The sequence below is a fragment of the Megascapheus bottae genome, chromosome 5 (assembly GCF_031878675.1).
Source record: "Megascapheus bottae isolate mThoBot1 chromosome 5, mThoBot2.hap1, whole genome shotgun sequence".
Lineage (NCBI taxonomy): Eukaryota > Metazoa > Chordata > Mammalia > Rodentia > Geomyidae > Megascapheus > Megascapheus bottae.
Genome location: NC_143513.1, coordinates 40,501,880 through 40,518,511, shown reverse-complemented (window position 1 = coordinate 40,518,511; position 16,632 = coordinate 40,501,880). Strand labels below are relative to the sequence as shown.

General features: G+C 40.5%; 1 protein-coding gene across 1 annotated transcript in view; it reads left to right on the top strand.

Annotated features, from left to right (window-relative positions):
• Srpk2 (SRSF protein kinase 2) overlaps window positions 1-16,084 on the top strand; it is a 159,727-nt gene extending 143,643 nt beyond the window's left edge. Inside the window, 5 exon segments of the mRNA XM_090332953.1 lie at window positions 2,983-3,052; window positions 3,951-4,043; window positions 4,403-4,417; window positions 4,420-4,494; window positions 14,440-16,084. Coding sequence (XP_090189079.1) covers window positions 2,983-3,052; window positions 3,951-4,043; window positions 4,403-4,417; window positions 4,420-4,494; window positions 14,440-14,624 — 438 coding nt within the window. The 3' untranslated portion in view covers window positions 14,625-16,084.
• Window positions 16,085-16,632: the final 548 nt, after the last annotated feature.

The window sequence follows — 16,632 nt, the reverse complement described above, 5'->3', positions numbered from 1 at the left end:
GCTAACTTTCATTTACTGCCCTGAAGGTTAGGGCTAAGAGGTCCCTTTGGTTTTCCTTGAGAATGTGATGGAAAGGAGGCAGTGTTCACCCTCTCTTTTGGTGAAGTTTAGAAGTCTTAAATTGTTTTACCCCATAATACTAAGTTTTAATAAGGCCATAGATTAATCTTGTTAGGAAAGCTCATAGTCCTACCAGCTTGCTTGCTTGCTTGCTTGCTTGCTTGCAAGGCTAGAGCTCTTCCACTTGAACCATAGCACTATGTCTGGCTTTTCTGTGTATGTGGCACCGAGGACTCGAACCTGAGCCTTTGTGCATGCTAGGCAAACACTCTACCACTAGGCCAAATTCCCACCCAATCCTACCAGTTTTCTAAATAGTATCAGATCTGACAGAGGTTCTACTGAAAATAAGAATTAATGGATGGTAGTGGAGGCCTGACTGCTGTCAGGGAGGAAAATGTGGGGTTCTGTAGCTGGAGACACACAATAAAATGAGGCATGGTAACTTGGTTATATCACTTGTTTTCTTGAGCTTTGGGGACCCTAGCATATGTATGACATAAAAATTCTGTGTGGGCGAAGGCATTGCCGCTCTGTATTCTAGTGTCTTGGTTCCTTAATAGTTGACATTATTTATAGAGTCCATGGTGAGTATTGGTACACTGAATCAAAGAAGGGAACTCTGACAAACCAAACTTGTTTTTTTTTTTTTTATAATTGGCACATCAAGGAACACATATATATTAAGAACCAGGTACTATGACATGGGAATGTATTCAGAAAGGAGACACTTGATCTCTTCAGAACCCAGGAATAGGGATTGGTTTAGGGGAACACTGTGACGTGACTGGACCAAGAAAAAAGTAAGAACCCTAAGTTCCCAAATGTTAAATAATCAAGGTTATACTAGGAGTAACTTACTGGGTCGAAGGCAGTGCTTCAAGTTCTCCTATAATGTTTGTGGAACACGGAAGCGATGCTTTCACTGTGGTGCTGGTCTTTCCTCCCATTTTTATGTCATATTTGTTAAGAAAATCTAATCCGTCTAGATAAGCAGAGATAATTACAAGAGAACCATCATTGCTTGCTCTTTAAAAAATCACCTTATCAGCACGTTTCTTTAAGTATGTCATTGGAAATACATAAACACTAATTGAAATGATTGTCTTTTACCGGACACTCAGTTGACATATCAGAATTAGGCAATAAGAAGTAGATACCACCAGATTAAAGTGTTGCTGAGGTTTAATTAAAAGAATGAGCCAGGAGAAAGGAGGGTCTAAAGCACTGTAGGTCCTGTCCTGGAACAGCCCTTCAAGGGCTTCTTGTCCCTGGGTTCCACATTTTCCTCCTGGCTTAACAGTTATACTGGAGAGAAAGACTTTTCTGACTGTTATGTAATGGAGGGATACCATTTAGATTTGGAAACATAAAAGAACTTTTCTTTCCCCCATTGAAGACTGGCCCAGATGTTAGGATTGTTCACTGAGTGGGATAGGAGAGGCTCCGTGAAAGGACCTCCCAGGCATTCTCAGGGTGCCATTCAACCTGTGCAGCTCTGGAAGGATGGTGGTCTCTCTTCTGAGACTGACATGGCCACATCCTGTTTTATCCAGGTGTGGTTATGACTTAGTGCTTATCTCAGTGGCAACTAGCAGCAGTCTTGGTACCCTGATTCTCTCCTTCAGCAGGATATGATTCCTGACATTTATTCTAAAAGAGAGAGAGAGAGAGAGAGAGAGAGAGAGAGAGAGAGAGAGAGAGAGAGAGAGAGAGAGAGAGAGAGAGAGAGAGAGAGAAGCTTATGAAAGAAAAGATGTGGACCTGATCTAATTGTACCAGTCATGATCTGTCAGAGTCTGCTACTGACCTTTACAGGCAGACAATCCCTCCCTTAAGGGGCGTTCCCACCCAGCACTTGTGTCATTGAAAGAAAGGAAGAGAATTGAGCCCATACAGTAGGTACCATCAGTGACGGCTCCTCATAAAAGTGGGGAGGGCAGTCCTTTGAGAAAGTAGGACATTGACCTGTCACCTACCCAGTAACATCACTGAAGGGGAGGAGAACAATCAGAGTAGCAGTAAGTATAAGATAAACTAGAAATGGGATTTAACGTACTCTTTATCTAAACTTTTTATTTTATTTTATTTATTTATTCTTGTGGGTCATAACGCTTGAACTCGGCCTGGGTGCTGTCCCTGAGCTCTTCAGTTCAAGGCTGCTGCCCTACCCCTGGGCCTGGGTGTTGTCCCTGAGCTCTTCAGCTCAAGGCTATCCTTGAGCCAAGCTCCACTTCCCTGTTTTCTTCTGGTTAATTGGAGATTAGAGTCTCAGGTCCTTTTGTGCCCTGGCTTTGAACCTTGATCCTCAGATCAGAGCCTCCTGAGTAGCTACAATTACAGGCTTGAGCCATCGTATCAGCTGAACTTTTTTTTTTAATGTATTTGATCAGCAGAGCAATAGCAATTGCTTGCTATCTTTTGCATGGTGCTGCAGAATTAAATGCAGTGTTTTGAGCTTTTTCTTTGAGCAGGGGTATGAAAATATCTGACAATGGGAGGATGGGAGAGAATATGAAAAAGTGACATTGATCAGTATGCATTGTATTCATAAACAGCTTTGTTGAAGGCACCAGGTAAGCTGGGTAGTGAAGGCGGGTTCTGAACTCAAATACTTCAGGTTGGATCCTGGGTTGACCCCTTAGTCTACCATTTATGCAATATGCTAACATAGAGCCCAGGCCTGCACATGGTACTTCTGACTCCATGGGTGGCTTTGTTCTGCTTCTGCAAAAGTCAAAGTGATGTAAAAATATTCCTGCAGCTTCTTTTAAGTTTACCAAAGAAAGAAAAAAATAGGGAACTGAGCTGTTTTAGGGGGCTTTTTGCTTTAGGAGCCTCATGAAATGTAGGTCTCAGAATGTTTCTGTAGGCTTGGGGGCCATTTCTGATGTGCTCAGCATGTCATCTGTTGTATCCTAGGCATTTGAGCTGGCAACAGGAGATTATTTGTTTGAACCGCATTCTGGGGAAGACTATTCCAGGGATGAAGGTGAGTGTTGCTACCTACTGAATACTTCAGTGAAGTTCTGTTCCCCCTGAACTTCTAGATAATTATATTTTTGTACTGAAACACAGAGATGTTTGGGTTTTCAAACCCCAATTCAGATGATATCCTCACAGTCTTGAAGCCCTTTAGTCTAAGTTGAAGGGGCAGTGTATACCAGGCACAGCAGTACTCAGAAAGACCTGGGGAGTTCAAGCTACCTCTCCTCCTGCCTTTCTTTAGTGCAAGAGCCTATCCTACTAGGAGAGGACAGCCTGAACAAACCCTATGCCTTTCCATTGTCCTTTTATCCATGGCTCTGCTGTCCACTTCGGTGTCCTGTTTGGGAGCTGAGTTAAAAAACAGGAATTCAGGTCAGGAGTGTGATCTAGTGGTAGAGTGCTTGCCTAACATGCATGAAGTCCTAGGTTCCATTCCTTGGTGCTACATATACAGAAAAAGCTGGAAGTGGTGCTGTGGCTCAAGTGGTAGAGCACTAGTCTTGAGAATGGCTCAAGGACAGTGACCAGGCCCTGAGTTCAAGCCCCAGGATTGGCAAAAAACAAAAGTAAAAAGCAAAACAGAAAGCTCCAAGGGAATTCTGGCTTGACTTCCTTCTGTAATCATGTTTACTAGCTTCTGTGAGGTTCTTGGGGGTGGTGGGGTGAACTGATGATCAGTCATTGATGGTTTTCAGTTGGTGCTGAGGTATGCCAGTCTCAAGAGCCTCTGCATGGATGTGCTGCAAACATTGTTGATTTGAATCTGTTTCTGATTTCTTACTAATTTCATCTTTCCCCTTTTATCTCATCCTTACCTTTCCCCTTCCCCTTCCCCTTCCTCTTCCCCTTCCCCTTCCCCTTCCCCTTCCCTTTCCCCTTCCCCTTTTTTCTCTCCTTCATAGATCACATAGCCCACATCATAGAGCTGCTAGGCAGTATCCCAAGACACTTTGCTCTATCTGGAAAATACTCTCGGGAATTCTTCAATCGCAGAGGTAGTACCTCTTCTTTTTGAAATGCGCCACGATGCAGACAGAAACAGAACAGCAGCTGCTGATGGCAGCATTAATGGTGACAAAGGCATTTCTTCTAAATTCCAAAAGCAGCACAGCACGGAAGACTACATTTGACCTGTGCTGTGATCATCTTGTGCATTGGCTCCTCTTGGGTGCTCAGCACACATGTTTCCCCCCAGCTCTGGGTCTGGAGTCCAGCCACATGAGGAAAGCCTGTGCTATTGATCATTCCAGTCGCGCTCAGTTTCTGTCTGCGCGGGCAGCGATAGTGTCTGCATGCAGTGTACTGATTAAACTGTCGTGTGTTTCTGTTTTGCTGGCAATGTTTCCCAATGCAGATCACATAGCATTGATCTTGAACTGCTGGGGAAAGTCCCTCGAAAATACGCTATGTTGGGGCAATATTCCAAGGAGTTTTTCACCAGAAAAGGTAACGGTATTTATGCAACACTAACTTTCAGCATAACCCTCTCCCCAGAAGGAGAAATTGTGCATTTATGTTTGAGCAGTGGAGAAAGATGGGGATGTTTACAGCTGAGGAATTCTGGTGAAGAGAGTTGTCAAGTAATCCAATACCATCTGGTATCATGGTATAAAAATTTTGTAAGAGAACAACTTCCGAAAATTTTTAAATCCTTTATTTCCTTCACCTCTTCTCCAAGCACCAGTCAGTATATTAAGATTTTTTTTTTTAATATACAAAGGTTTGAGCTCAGGGCATTACACTTGCTAGGCAAAAACTCTTCCATATGAGTCCCACACACTAGCACCCCCCTCTTTTTTGCCTTAATATTTTTTAATTTTTTTTTTGTCCTGTGACCCCCTAAGCTATCCATCCATATCTGGAATTGTAGACATGTGTCATGTCACTCAGCATATTTGTTAAGATTGCCATAACTTTCTCCATGAGCTACCTTGAAACTTGATCATCCTGATGTTCTGCCCCCAAGTTATTGTTTATCTTTATGTACCACCACACAAAGCCTCCAGGAATATTTTTTGGGCGGGTGTGGGGGGGTGTCATGGGGCTTGAACTCTGGGCCTGGGCTTTGTTCCTGAGCTCTTCAGCTCAATACTACTACCCTACCCCTTGAGCCACAGCCCCACTTCCACTGTTCTAGTAATTAATTGGAGATGAGTCTTTTGGTTTTTAGTGCCTGGGGTGGCTTTGAACCTCGATCCTCAGATCTTAGCCGCCTGAGTAGCTAGGATTAGAGATGTGAGCCACCATGCCCAGCTTCAGGAATTCTTAAAAGGACTTTAATTCATAAAACAACAAAACAGCTAGACTTTTATTTTCATTTCCCATGTTTATGGACCCTTTCCAGTGGGAATACACATCCTCTATGATCTGCATGCACTTTGTGCAGTGTGGATTTACATCCTCAAAATACTATAGATGTGGTGGGGCACTGGTGGCTCACACCTGTAATCCTAGATACTCAGGAGACTGAGATCTGAGGATCGCAGTTCCAAGCCAGCCTGGGCATGAAAGTCTGTGAGACGCTTATCTCCAATTAACCACTAGAAAACGAAAGTGGCGCTGTGGTTCAATGTGGTAGAGCACCAGCCTTGAGTTGCAGAGGTCAGGGATAGCACTCAGGCCCAGAGTTCAAGCCCTACAACTAACTGTCCCCCCTACCCCTCCCAAAAAATACTATAGATGTCATGTTCTCAGATGCCATAGGTAAGCTATGGGTGATAATGTGGTAATTCTTTTTGGCCTTTCCTTGATGGAATTGAACAGCTATTTGGCATTTCCCTGGTATGATCATTTAAAAATATCCCAAAGCTATTATTTTGAAAGAGCCCCTATCAAATGCCATATTCTCTTTTGGTGAACATAATTATTGCTCTTAGTGCATCGTTTTCTTGCTTAGATTTGTTTTTGGTTGCAGCATTGTTTAATGACACATATTTAAGCCAGGAACTTCTGATGGCTCACACCTGTAATCCTAGCAATTCAGGAGGCTGTGAAACTGTCTGCAATTAACCACCAGAAAGCCAGAAGTGGAGCACTAGCCTTGAGCACAAAAGCTTAGGAGCAACACTCAGGCCCTGAGTTTAAGCCCCAGGATCAGCACACACACACACACACACAAAACAATAACAAGAAAACCTGAAGTCTAAGGTGACAAGAAATGTAGACTTCTGTCTATGTCTCTCTCTGTCTCTGTCTGTCTGTCTGTCTGTCTCTTTCTCTCTTTAATATTTATTTGTTGCAGGGGGTCCAGGATTTGAACTCAAGGCCTTGCACTTGATCAGTTTGCTTGCTAAGCTGGTGCTTTACCATTTGAGCCACCTTTAATCCAGGTTTTCACTGATAGTTTTGGAGAAGGAATCTTATGAATCTCTCTGCCTGGACTGGCCTCTAACTGCCATCTTGTGAATATCAGCCTCCTAAGTAGCTAGGATTCCAGGTATACTTCAGTAACACCAGTTCTGATAATTATTTGTTCACAATGGTTGTGATATTCAGGAGTCTTAAGACTTGATATAGAAACCTTAGAGATAATAATATAAGAAATGGGGCTTATTATGAGATGAGGTTTCAACATGTTGCTGCAGTTGATGTAGTGGTTTTTTGAAAGTTTTGTTTTGCATGTCCACCAGATAATGTATATGTATTTTTGATATGGAGGAATGTGAAAACACTGACTTTTTTTTCAAAAATGCCATTATGCTAGAAGAGAAAAAACAATTGAATTTAAATCACTATTAATTTAAATCACTCTGCAAGCAGGTATGAGTCATGTAATATACCAAGAACCTTTACTGCTCTTTGTCTCCCTGGAGGATTTTCTCTCCTATCAAAGATCTGAAGTGAAGAACAGGATCCCAGTTAAACTAAGCATCAAAAGCTGCGTGCCAGTGGCTGATGCCTGTAAACTGGTTACTCGGGAGGTTGATATCTGATGATTGAGGTTCCAAACTAGCCCAGACAGGAAAGGCCATGAAACTCTTACCTTATCCACCAAAAAGCTGGAAGTGGAACTTGAGTTCAAGCCCCAAAACTTGTGTGTGTGTGTGTATGTGTATGCGTGTGTGTGCACGTGTGCTCACATATTTAAGCTTCAAATGTGTCTAATAAATTCAAGAAGTAAGAACCAATGCCAATTTGAATCAGTTTTTGATCAAGAAGTTAATTGAACTGGATTTTTCATGGAAATAGTTACAGGGGTTTAAAAAAATTGTACTTTAATGTCCAGGTAACATATAGAGGAGTTAAAGTTACATTCGTCAGAAAGGGTCCATTGCTTCTTTTGAACATTGATAACCCTAATTACAGGAATTATTTTTGCCAGTCTTGGGGCTTGAACTCAGGACCTGAGCACTGTCCTTGGGCTTTCTAAAGGCTAGAGCTCTACCACTTGAGCTACAAGCACCACTTCCAGCTTTTTTTTATGTATGTGGTACTGAGGAAACAACCCCGGACCTTTGTGCATGCTAGGCAAGCACTCTACCACTTGACCAAATTCCTGGCCCATAATTACAGGGATTTTGAGATTGTATTACATTTAGGAGTAATTTGAGAACTGGCATCTTTACAATGTTGAATCTTTTGATAAAACAACATGATATTTATCTTCATTGATGTCCTTTTAAAGCATAGTGTCTGCAACAGTTACATACATAGTATAAATGTATCTCAATCTCACCCCATTACTGTTCTTTAACCTCCTACCTTCTTAAATCACATTTAACAGGTTTCATTGTTCATGAGTGAACAATTGTTCATTCATTGGTTAAATTACATTATTTCATGCAAATAAAGGAACTTTAGCCATATTCAGCCTCATTTGCCCAATCCCATTCCACTGGTACCTGTCTGCTCCAAACAGTACCCATTAAAATGGACGTTTGAGGAGGAAATATAATTACCATTGTTACTCTAGGAAAGTTAATTTGCTGGTTATTCTTTTTGGTGTTAACATTTGCCACTAAAGAAAAGTAATGAGATGTGACCCACAGAGAAATCAGCTTCTCTGTGGAAATTTGGTCCAAATCTATCTCCAAGAAGTGATTCCCACAGAAGTGTCTTATGTCCCAGGTAATTATGGGTAAATACGGCCTCAATAGACTCATTGTTTTGACCCATTATTTTGGTAAAAATTGCTGTGTTGAGAATGAAAGTATCAAAGGAGAACGTTCTTACACCAAAGGAGCAAACATGTTCTTGGACAAGGACATTGTTATTTTTTCTTTTTCTTTTTCTTGTTTTTGGTCAGTCATGGGCTTGAAGTCAGAGCTTGGGCACTCACTGTCCCTGAGCAGTTTTGCTCAAGGCTTGCACTCTACCACTCATTGTTTTTCGTTTTTTGTTTTCTTGCCAGACTGGGACTTGAATTCAGGGACTGAGCACTGTCCTTGGGCTTTCTCAAGGCTAGAACTCTACCACTTGAGCCACAGTACCACTTTGGCCTTTTCTGTATATGTGGTACTGAGGAATTGAACCCAGGGCTTTGTGCATGTTAGGCAAGCACTCTACCACTAAGCCACACTCCCGGCCCAGTTTTAGAATGTTTTAAACCTAGCTCTAGCCTTTGTAAGGAACAAAGCTCTTTGGTGGCTGTGTGACACACTTACCAGATAGACAATGCCCCTTTTTAGTTTTTCAGGGTTCATGCTTGTTGCTCCAGGTCTTCAGCTTGCTAGGCAGGCAGGCTGCTACTTTAGCTACATTTCTAGCCCCTTATTGCTTTAGCTACAGACAAGTTTACTCATTTTTTTGCCCATAGTTGGCCTTAAATGCTGATCCTTTTTAAACTGTGGTCTCTTGTAAAACCGGGCTGGCCTGGAACTACTGTCCTTTCACTCTCTGCCTCCCAAGTACTACAATTACATACACATTCAGCGTAACTTTTAAAGTTTATTTGTGATGTAAGGGAAAGATTTGTACAAACTTTGAACTTAAGTACTTAACTGTAATAACATTTAGGTATTTGTATAGGAATTTGTTCCAATTTCTCTTAAGTTTTGTCTCTTGACTGGTATCAGTATTTATTGATGTTTCCTTTTTTTTTTTTTTTTTTTTTTTTGCTACCCCTGGGGCCTGAACTCAGGGCCTGAGCACTCTCTTTGGGCTTTCTCAAGCCTAGAGCTCTACCACTTGAGCCACAGCACCACTTCTGCCTTTTTCTACATATGTATTACTGAGGAATTGAACCTGGATCTTTGTGCATGTTAGGAAAGCACTTTACCACTAGGCCAAACTCCCGGCCCTTTATTGATGTTTTCTTTGTGCGCATTACTAAAATTTATCATAATTCTGTGTGTGCACAGCATAGAACTTTATATGCTTTTTGTGTAATTCTGGAACATTATAGGTTTGTGGGCAATATATTTTTCTTCACAAATCACTTACCATTTGAGAGGAGTGTAATGTTTTCCTGGAAAGCATTCTTGGCATCTGAAACTATCAAATATAGTTACTGTCACAAAGTCTCTGCTTCAAAGAAGGAAGCCTTTGTACTTTCTGCTTACTCTATCATTCTTCCTTGGGCCTCAGAGACTGGATCCTGATGGCAGAGTTCTTTTTGCTTTGTTCAGCTCTCTGGTGCCTGTGTGAGAGGGATATGATAAAAGGACTGCTTGTGGTCACAGGAAGGCTGAAAGCCAGGCTTTAAAAAGTAAGGGGCTGGGCCGGGAGTTTGGCCTAGTGGTTAAAGTGCTTGCCCAGCATGCACGAAGACCTGGGTTCGACTCCTCGGTACCACATACATAGAAAAAACCAGAAGTGGTGCTATAGTCAAGTGGTAGAGCTCTAGCCTTGAGAAAGTCCAAGGACAGTGCTCAGGCCCTGAGCTCAAGCCCAGGACTGGCAAAAAAAAAAAAAAAAAGTAAGGGGCTGTGAGTTTGGCCTAGTGGTAGAGTGTTTGCCTAGCAGGCACAAAGACCCAGGTTCGATTCCTTGGTAACACATACATAGAAAAAGCCAGAAGTGGTGCTGTGGCTCAAGTGGTAGAACTCTAGCCTTGAGAACGCCCAAAGACAGTGCTCAAGCCCTGAGTTTAAGCCCCAGGACTGGCAATTTTTTTTTTAACTTGGTAAAGAGGTAATTTAATTTTAATTAATTAATCAAGTGACAGCTTTTCCCCTTAATGATGATCCTTTGGTAGTTAATTGGGAATATGGAATTTCCTATCAGACTGGCTTTGATTCATGATGCTCACATAATCCTTACATTCATCCTTCTGAGTAGTTAGGATTACAGGTATAAGCCCCTTGTGTCTGGCTGAAGACCTAATTTTACAAAAGGATGAATGAAAACTTACTTACAGGACAGTATTTTGTCTTTACCTAGCATAAAAAATGTATTATCATAGGTTTAAGATGTTTCTTTTCCTGTTTATATTGTCCTGCTTTTCCACATATCTTCCTCATAATCTTTAAGAGAATTAATATTCTATTATATTCAAGTAATCCTATATATTCAGTATATGGAAGCGTTTAGGATTAATTTCCATTTGTATGTTCTGTTGTTTCATATCACGTCATTTCACACAGTTTTGTTTGTTTTTTTCTCATATTTTTTTCTCCTTAGTACTAAGGTTTTTGAACTCCTGGTGTTAAGACTGCTAAGCAAGCACTTTAACTGGTAGAACTGTATCTCTGGCCCTTATTTTCATTGCAGGATACTTTTTCAGATCAGGGTTTCATGCTTTTGCCCGGGACAACCTGGGACCATGATATCCCTACATATGCATGCTACCCATGTAGTTGAGATTATGGGTGTGTGCCACATTATAGCCTAGTTTCTTCTTTTGAATGAGTTTTTGCTTTTGTCTTGTGTTTCCTATGGTCTTTCCAATCTTCATTTTGATGGTAGCTGGAATTACAGGCTTGAGTCACCACAACTGACCCACACCACCATTTTTTTTTTTTTTTTGATGGGTCATGGGGCTTGATCTCTGCCTGGGCGCTGTCCCGGAGGTCTTCAGCTCAAGGCTACTGCCCTACCCCTGGGCCTGAGTGTTATTCCTGAGCTCTTCAGCTCAAGGCTACCACCCTATCTTTGAGCCAAGCCCCACTTCCCATTTTCTAGAGGTTAATTGGAGATAAGAGTCTCAGGTCCGGGGGCCTGGAGTTTGGCCTAGCGGTTAAAGTGCTTGCCTAGCATTCATCAAGACCCGGGTTCGATTCCTTGGTACCACATACATAGAAAAAAGGCAGAAGAGATGCTGAGGCTCAAGTGGTAGAGCTCTAGCCTTGAGAAAGTCCAAGGACATTGCTCAGGCCCTGAGCTCAAGCCCAGGACTGGCAAAAAAAAAAAAAGAAAAAAGAAAAAAGGAGTCTCAGGTCCTTTTATGCCTGGGCTGGCTTTGAACCTTGATCCTCAGATCTCAGCCTCCTGAGTAGCTAGGATTGCAGGTGTGATTCACTGCACCCAGGTTACACCACCATTTTTATGTAGGATTACCTACCCAAAAGTTGTTAGCTATTTTGTTGCTCTGTGAAAATAATTTTTATCAGTTTACAATATTGCTAGTTCTACAAGAATAGTTTTCCAAACTCCAATTATTGTGTTGTTTTCATCACTTACTCTGCAGTTAAGGCATCTACAGAGATAGAGCTTGCCTTATGGTGGAAGTTACACAGTTGGTTCTTAGTTTCCATAGTTCCAAATCCATGGAGTCAGACAAGCACAGCAGAAATATATCTTCAGAGAATTATGTTAATACTGAATGCATAGACTTTCCTTGGAATCAGCCCCTAAGCAATACTGTTTGCATAGTATTTATATTAGGTGTTATTAATAACCTAGAAAAGATTCAAATAATGCAGTGAGATATGATACACACTGGTAATCTTAGTACTCAGGAAGCTGAGGCATGAGGATTGAAAGTTTGGCTACATATAGTGAGAACCCTATCTTTAAAAAAACAAAACAAAACCAAAAGAATATGTGATGTGCATACTACATTATCCTATTTAAGACACCGAAGTATCTTTGGCTTTTTGGTGTGTGTGTGTGTGTGTGTGTGTGTGTGTGTGTGTACGTGTACGTGTACACGTACAAGCATACATGTGCATGTTCATGAGTTCATACACACATATATGTATATGTGGCAAGGGAAGAATATGTTCTGGAAACAATTTCTGTGATACAGAAAGTATGTAAATGGAGGTTGTGCTGTAGCTCAAGGGGTAGGGTGGTAGCCTTTAGCTGAAGATCTCAGGGACAGTGCCCAGGCCCAAAGTTCAAGCCCCATGAAAAAATAAACAAACAGTAGAGGTAACTGATATTCTAGGTTTTCCTAACTACCATTAAAAAATTATTGGGTTCATTTTGAGATATAATAGGAGGGTTTATCTCTTTAGGCTGAAATTCTAGAACCAGAGTTTGAGTTTGAGCATTAAATCTTAAGTGATTATACAGATTTTATTCTCACAGACTATTGCTCCTTCACAGCGATCCCTGCTAAAAGTGCAGATCCTCATTAAACATAGACCTGATCTCCAATCTGGAAACAATGCTTACCACTTTTGTTTTGATGTTTTTAAACTCAGGCCTTGGGCAGACTATGTGCCTTAGCTTTACTCAAGGCTAGCAACTCTACCTCTTGAGCTACAGCTCTCCTGTGGTTTTTGGTGGTTAATTGGTTTTAAAAGTCTCAGGACTTTTGTTCCTGGGCTGGCTTTCAACCATGATCCTCAGATCTCATCCTCTGAGTAGCTAGGAAAACAGCATGAGGCACTGGAGCCAGGCAGCAATGCTCTTACTTCCTGACATTGGTCCCTTTTAACAAGAAACTTAGTTTTTTTAATTCAAAATCTTATGCATAGTTGGTCACAATTCTGTTCATATACCAGTCTGTTAGAATGGCAGTCTGAGAATATAGGCAAATGAGAAGTGCCACTGTTGAGAGGATTGTAGATGATTTCTGCTCTCCTCCCTCCCCCAGTCCTGGGACTTGAACTCAGGGCCTGGGCACTGTCCTTAGGCTTTCTCAAAGCTAGTGCTCTAACAATTGAGCCACTTCTGGCTTTTCCTGTGTATGTGGTACCTAGGAATTGAACCTAGGGCTTCGTGCATGCTAGAAAAGCACTCCTAGGCCAAACTCTTGGCCCCTTCTTTTGTTTTTGTAACATTAGGTGATATGCTTATTTTTGTTATAGCACTGGGTTCTCCACGGAGCATATCATGAAAAAAATTCCCTTGTGTATAAGTCTATAACAGGTGAAAAAAAATGAATGAAATGAGGTTCTGAATGCCTGCATCTGTCCTTCTGAGACCTAGCTTCAGGCTCTGCAGTTGCTCTGGGGCCTCATTCATGCAGCGTGGTGCTATCTCTGCAGGCAGTGATGCTTCTCTGTGGATAGGGGGTGGGTGTCTTGTGAAAATTTCCAGTAGCATGGAAGTGAGTTGTTTGTAATGAAAGTTAATTCTGACTTTCTGGCAGTTTTACTTAAAATAACTTTTTTCCTATTTTGAGAAAGATAGTTCATAGGCATTTTACTGCTTGTTAGTCATTGTTATGTCAGTTACCTATAATTGAGCTTTTGTATTTCAGCTCGCACATTTTGCAAATTATAACTTTAAGATTTGTAAGGCAATGTTCTTGGATATTACATTTTATAACAAATGTGGAGATAGGAATTATATTTGGTTAGACTACCATTAGCTGCTGTAGCTATTTAAACTTAGGCAAATTGATTTTTTTTGGGGGGGGGGGTGACAGTCCCTAACACTCTTGCTTGGCTTGTTCTACTACATAAGCCACGCCTCTAGTTCTAGCTTTTGGTTGGTTAATTGGCATTGTGTTTGTTTCAAGGAATTGTCTGCCCCAGCTAGCTTAGACCCTCATTCCTGAGATCACAGCCATAGTCTCACAGCTGGCACTCTACCACTTGAATCATATCATACATTTCTTGTTTAGCTGCCTTAGCCACAATTGTATCAACTCATTAGCTATATGTAACCATTGGCTACCATATTGGACAGCAAAGATAAAAAAGTTCTCTTAGCCTTGCTCTAGAGGAAGAGATTCTCATTTCTTTGCATGATAAAATGTATAAGCAATGAGTTTAAGTGTGTATTTACAGAGTTTTCTAAGTTTGAAAGATTATAAAAGATCTCAGGTTGGAGCAAGAATGGCCTTGGCTTTTAGAAATATGTTGAGCATATTAATGTAGAACTGATGTGAATAAACCATCACATCATTTAGACCCACTGACTTTAATTGAAATATATGCTCTTTGGTACCTTAATGATTATTGCTTAGAAGCAAGAAGTTAGCTAGCTTTCTTTGTTATTGACATAAAGTTTTGACCAGGTTGGTTGTCTGCTTCATTGAAAAGAACCGGGCCGGATCAACTATGGAAAACACAAATTTAGAGCTTTCTTGATATTTGTGTTTTGTTTTTCCTGCAGGAGAACTTCGGCACATCACCAAGCTGAAGCCCTGGAGCCTCTTTGATGTACTTGTGGAAAAGTATGGCTGGCCCCATGAAGATGCTGCACAGTTTACAGATTTCCTGATCCCAATGTTAGAAATGGTTCCAGAAAAACGAGCGTCAGCTGGCGAATGCCTTCGACATCCTTGGCTGAATTCTTAGCAAATTCTACAAATATAGCATTCTGAGCTAGCAAATGTTTTCCAGTACATTGGACCTAAACGGTGACTATCATTCTTTAACAGGATTACAAGCAAGCTGGCTTCACTCTCAGACCTTTATTTTGCTTTGAGGTACTGTTGTTTTGACCTTTTGCTTTTTGTGCGCTGTGGTCCTGGGGAAGGTTAATCTCTTGTCTTCAACTAAGTAGTTTACTGACCATTTTCTTCTGGAAACAATAACGTCTCTAAGCATTGTTTATTGTGTTGTGTGACATCCAAATGTCATTTTTTTTGAATGAAAAATACTTTCCCCTTTGTGTTTTGGCAGGTTTTGTAACTATTTATGAAGAAATATTTTAGCTGAGTACTATATAATTTACAATCTTAAGAAATTATCAAGTTGGAACCAAGAAATAGCAAGGAAATGTACAATTATATCTTCTGGCAAAGGGACATCATTCCTGTATTATAGTGTATGTAAATGCACCCTTGTAAATGTTAATTTCCATGAAATATGGGATGGGGACTCAGATTGCAGAAAAGCTACTAAGTGCTGAGTGCTTTATAGCCTATGTTGCATGGAGCAAACTTTCTGCTGCTCCAAGTTTTCACAAACTTTTCATTCCATAACGATCCATTTACATTGGATTTCAACTGAGGTGGCTCTGGATTGTAAGATGTCATTCCTTATGTGGCACTTTAAAGGAAGAAAAGACAAAGAGAATGCTTCTCATTCTAAAAATACTCAATTTAGCAGTCTTATTTGTATTTTTGCATATTTTTAAAAGTACTTTTTAGAAGTGATTTTCCTTTAAAACTGTTACGGCCCAGTACTATGTAGTGTTTCTTCTCCCAAGCACTGTAATGAGTAAACATGTAGATTAAATGGGTCAAGAGAAAAGTGATTGGTGTGTGGGATAAAAGTACATATATATTTTTGGGAGAAGCATGGTTGAGTGTGTGTAAAACACAAGGTATGGTTTATACAAGTTACAGTGCAGTGGGCCAAATACTCCTCACAGCTGAAAGGCAATGGTGATCATGTTCATTCCATAGACAGCTTTCTGTGTTGGCTATAGCAAATTTTACTCACTTTTTTCAGTCTTTCCTTGAATGAGAAAATGGTTTCCCTTTGCAGGTTGCACACAGTTCTTGTTCATGCATTTCCTTAAAATTGTAGAATCCAGGACACAACCCATTAGTAGGCAATACAATTTTAGAATGTAATATATAGAGGAATACTTAGCCTCTTCTAGAAGTCAGTGGATTGAATGTCTTTTTATTTAAAATTTTACATTTATTAAGGTGCCTCATTTTTCTTGACTTTTGTCCATTAACATTTATCCATATGCCTTTGCAATAACTAGATTGTGAAAAGCTTAAAAAGTGTTGTAACAGTAATCCATTGTTTGGGGTGCTTGCAATTGTCTCAAAAATTAAAGTGTTTTTGGTTCTTTTCCAGACATTGCCTTGGTCATTGCCCTGTATTTGAAGTGATAGAACCAATGAACGTTTCCTATCGGTTTAGTGTCACCAAAGCTAAAGGAAATACCAACATTCCTGACGCAGCAAATGTAGTTATAGAACATGCATTAATGCTTATTGAGTCATTTGGGTTTTTTTTGTTGTTGTTTTGAGGCCAGAAGAGACTTAGGAGAGTTATGCTACATTATAATTCATTATATACAATTTCAGTGGTCCTTTTTAAAACTCTGTATCATCAAGCCACATATTTCTGTAAGTAAGCATTATATCACCTATTGCCATGAGGTAAAATGTACCTTCCGTTCATTTAGGAGATGTGCATGCTAAATGTTTCTAATGAAATTACAGGTTTCCATGTAGATTGTATGGCCGATGGTGGCTGTAGACCATCTTGCTATTCACGGTTTCTGTAAGAACCACGGTTCTCTAAGAACCACTGAGTAAACTTATGTCTTCCTTATACCAGGGCAATGAAATTTGTAGTTCTGGGTCATGTTGAAAAAGAAAGAAAATTGTCTAAGTTT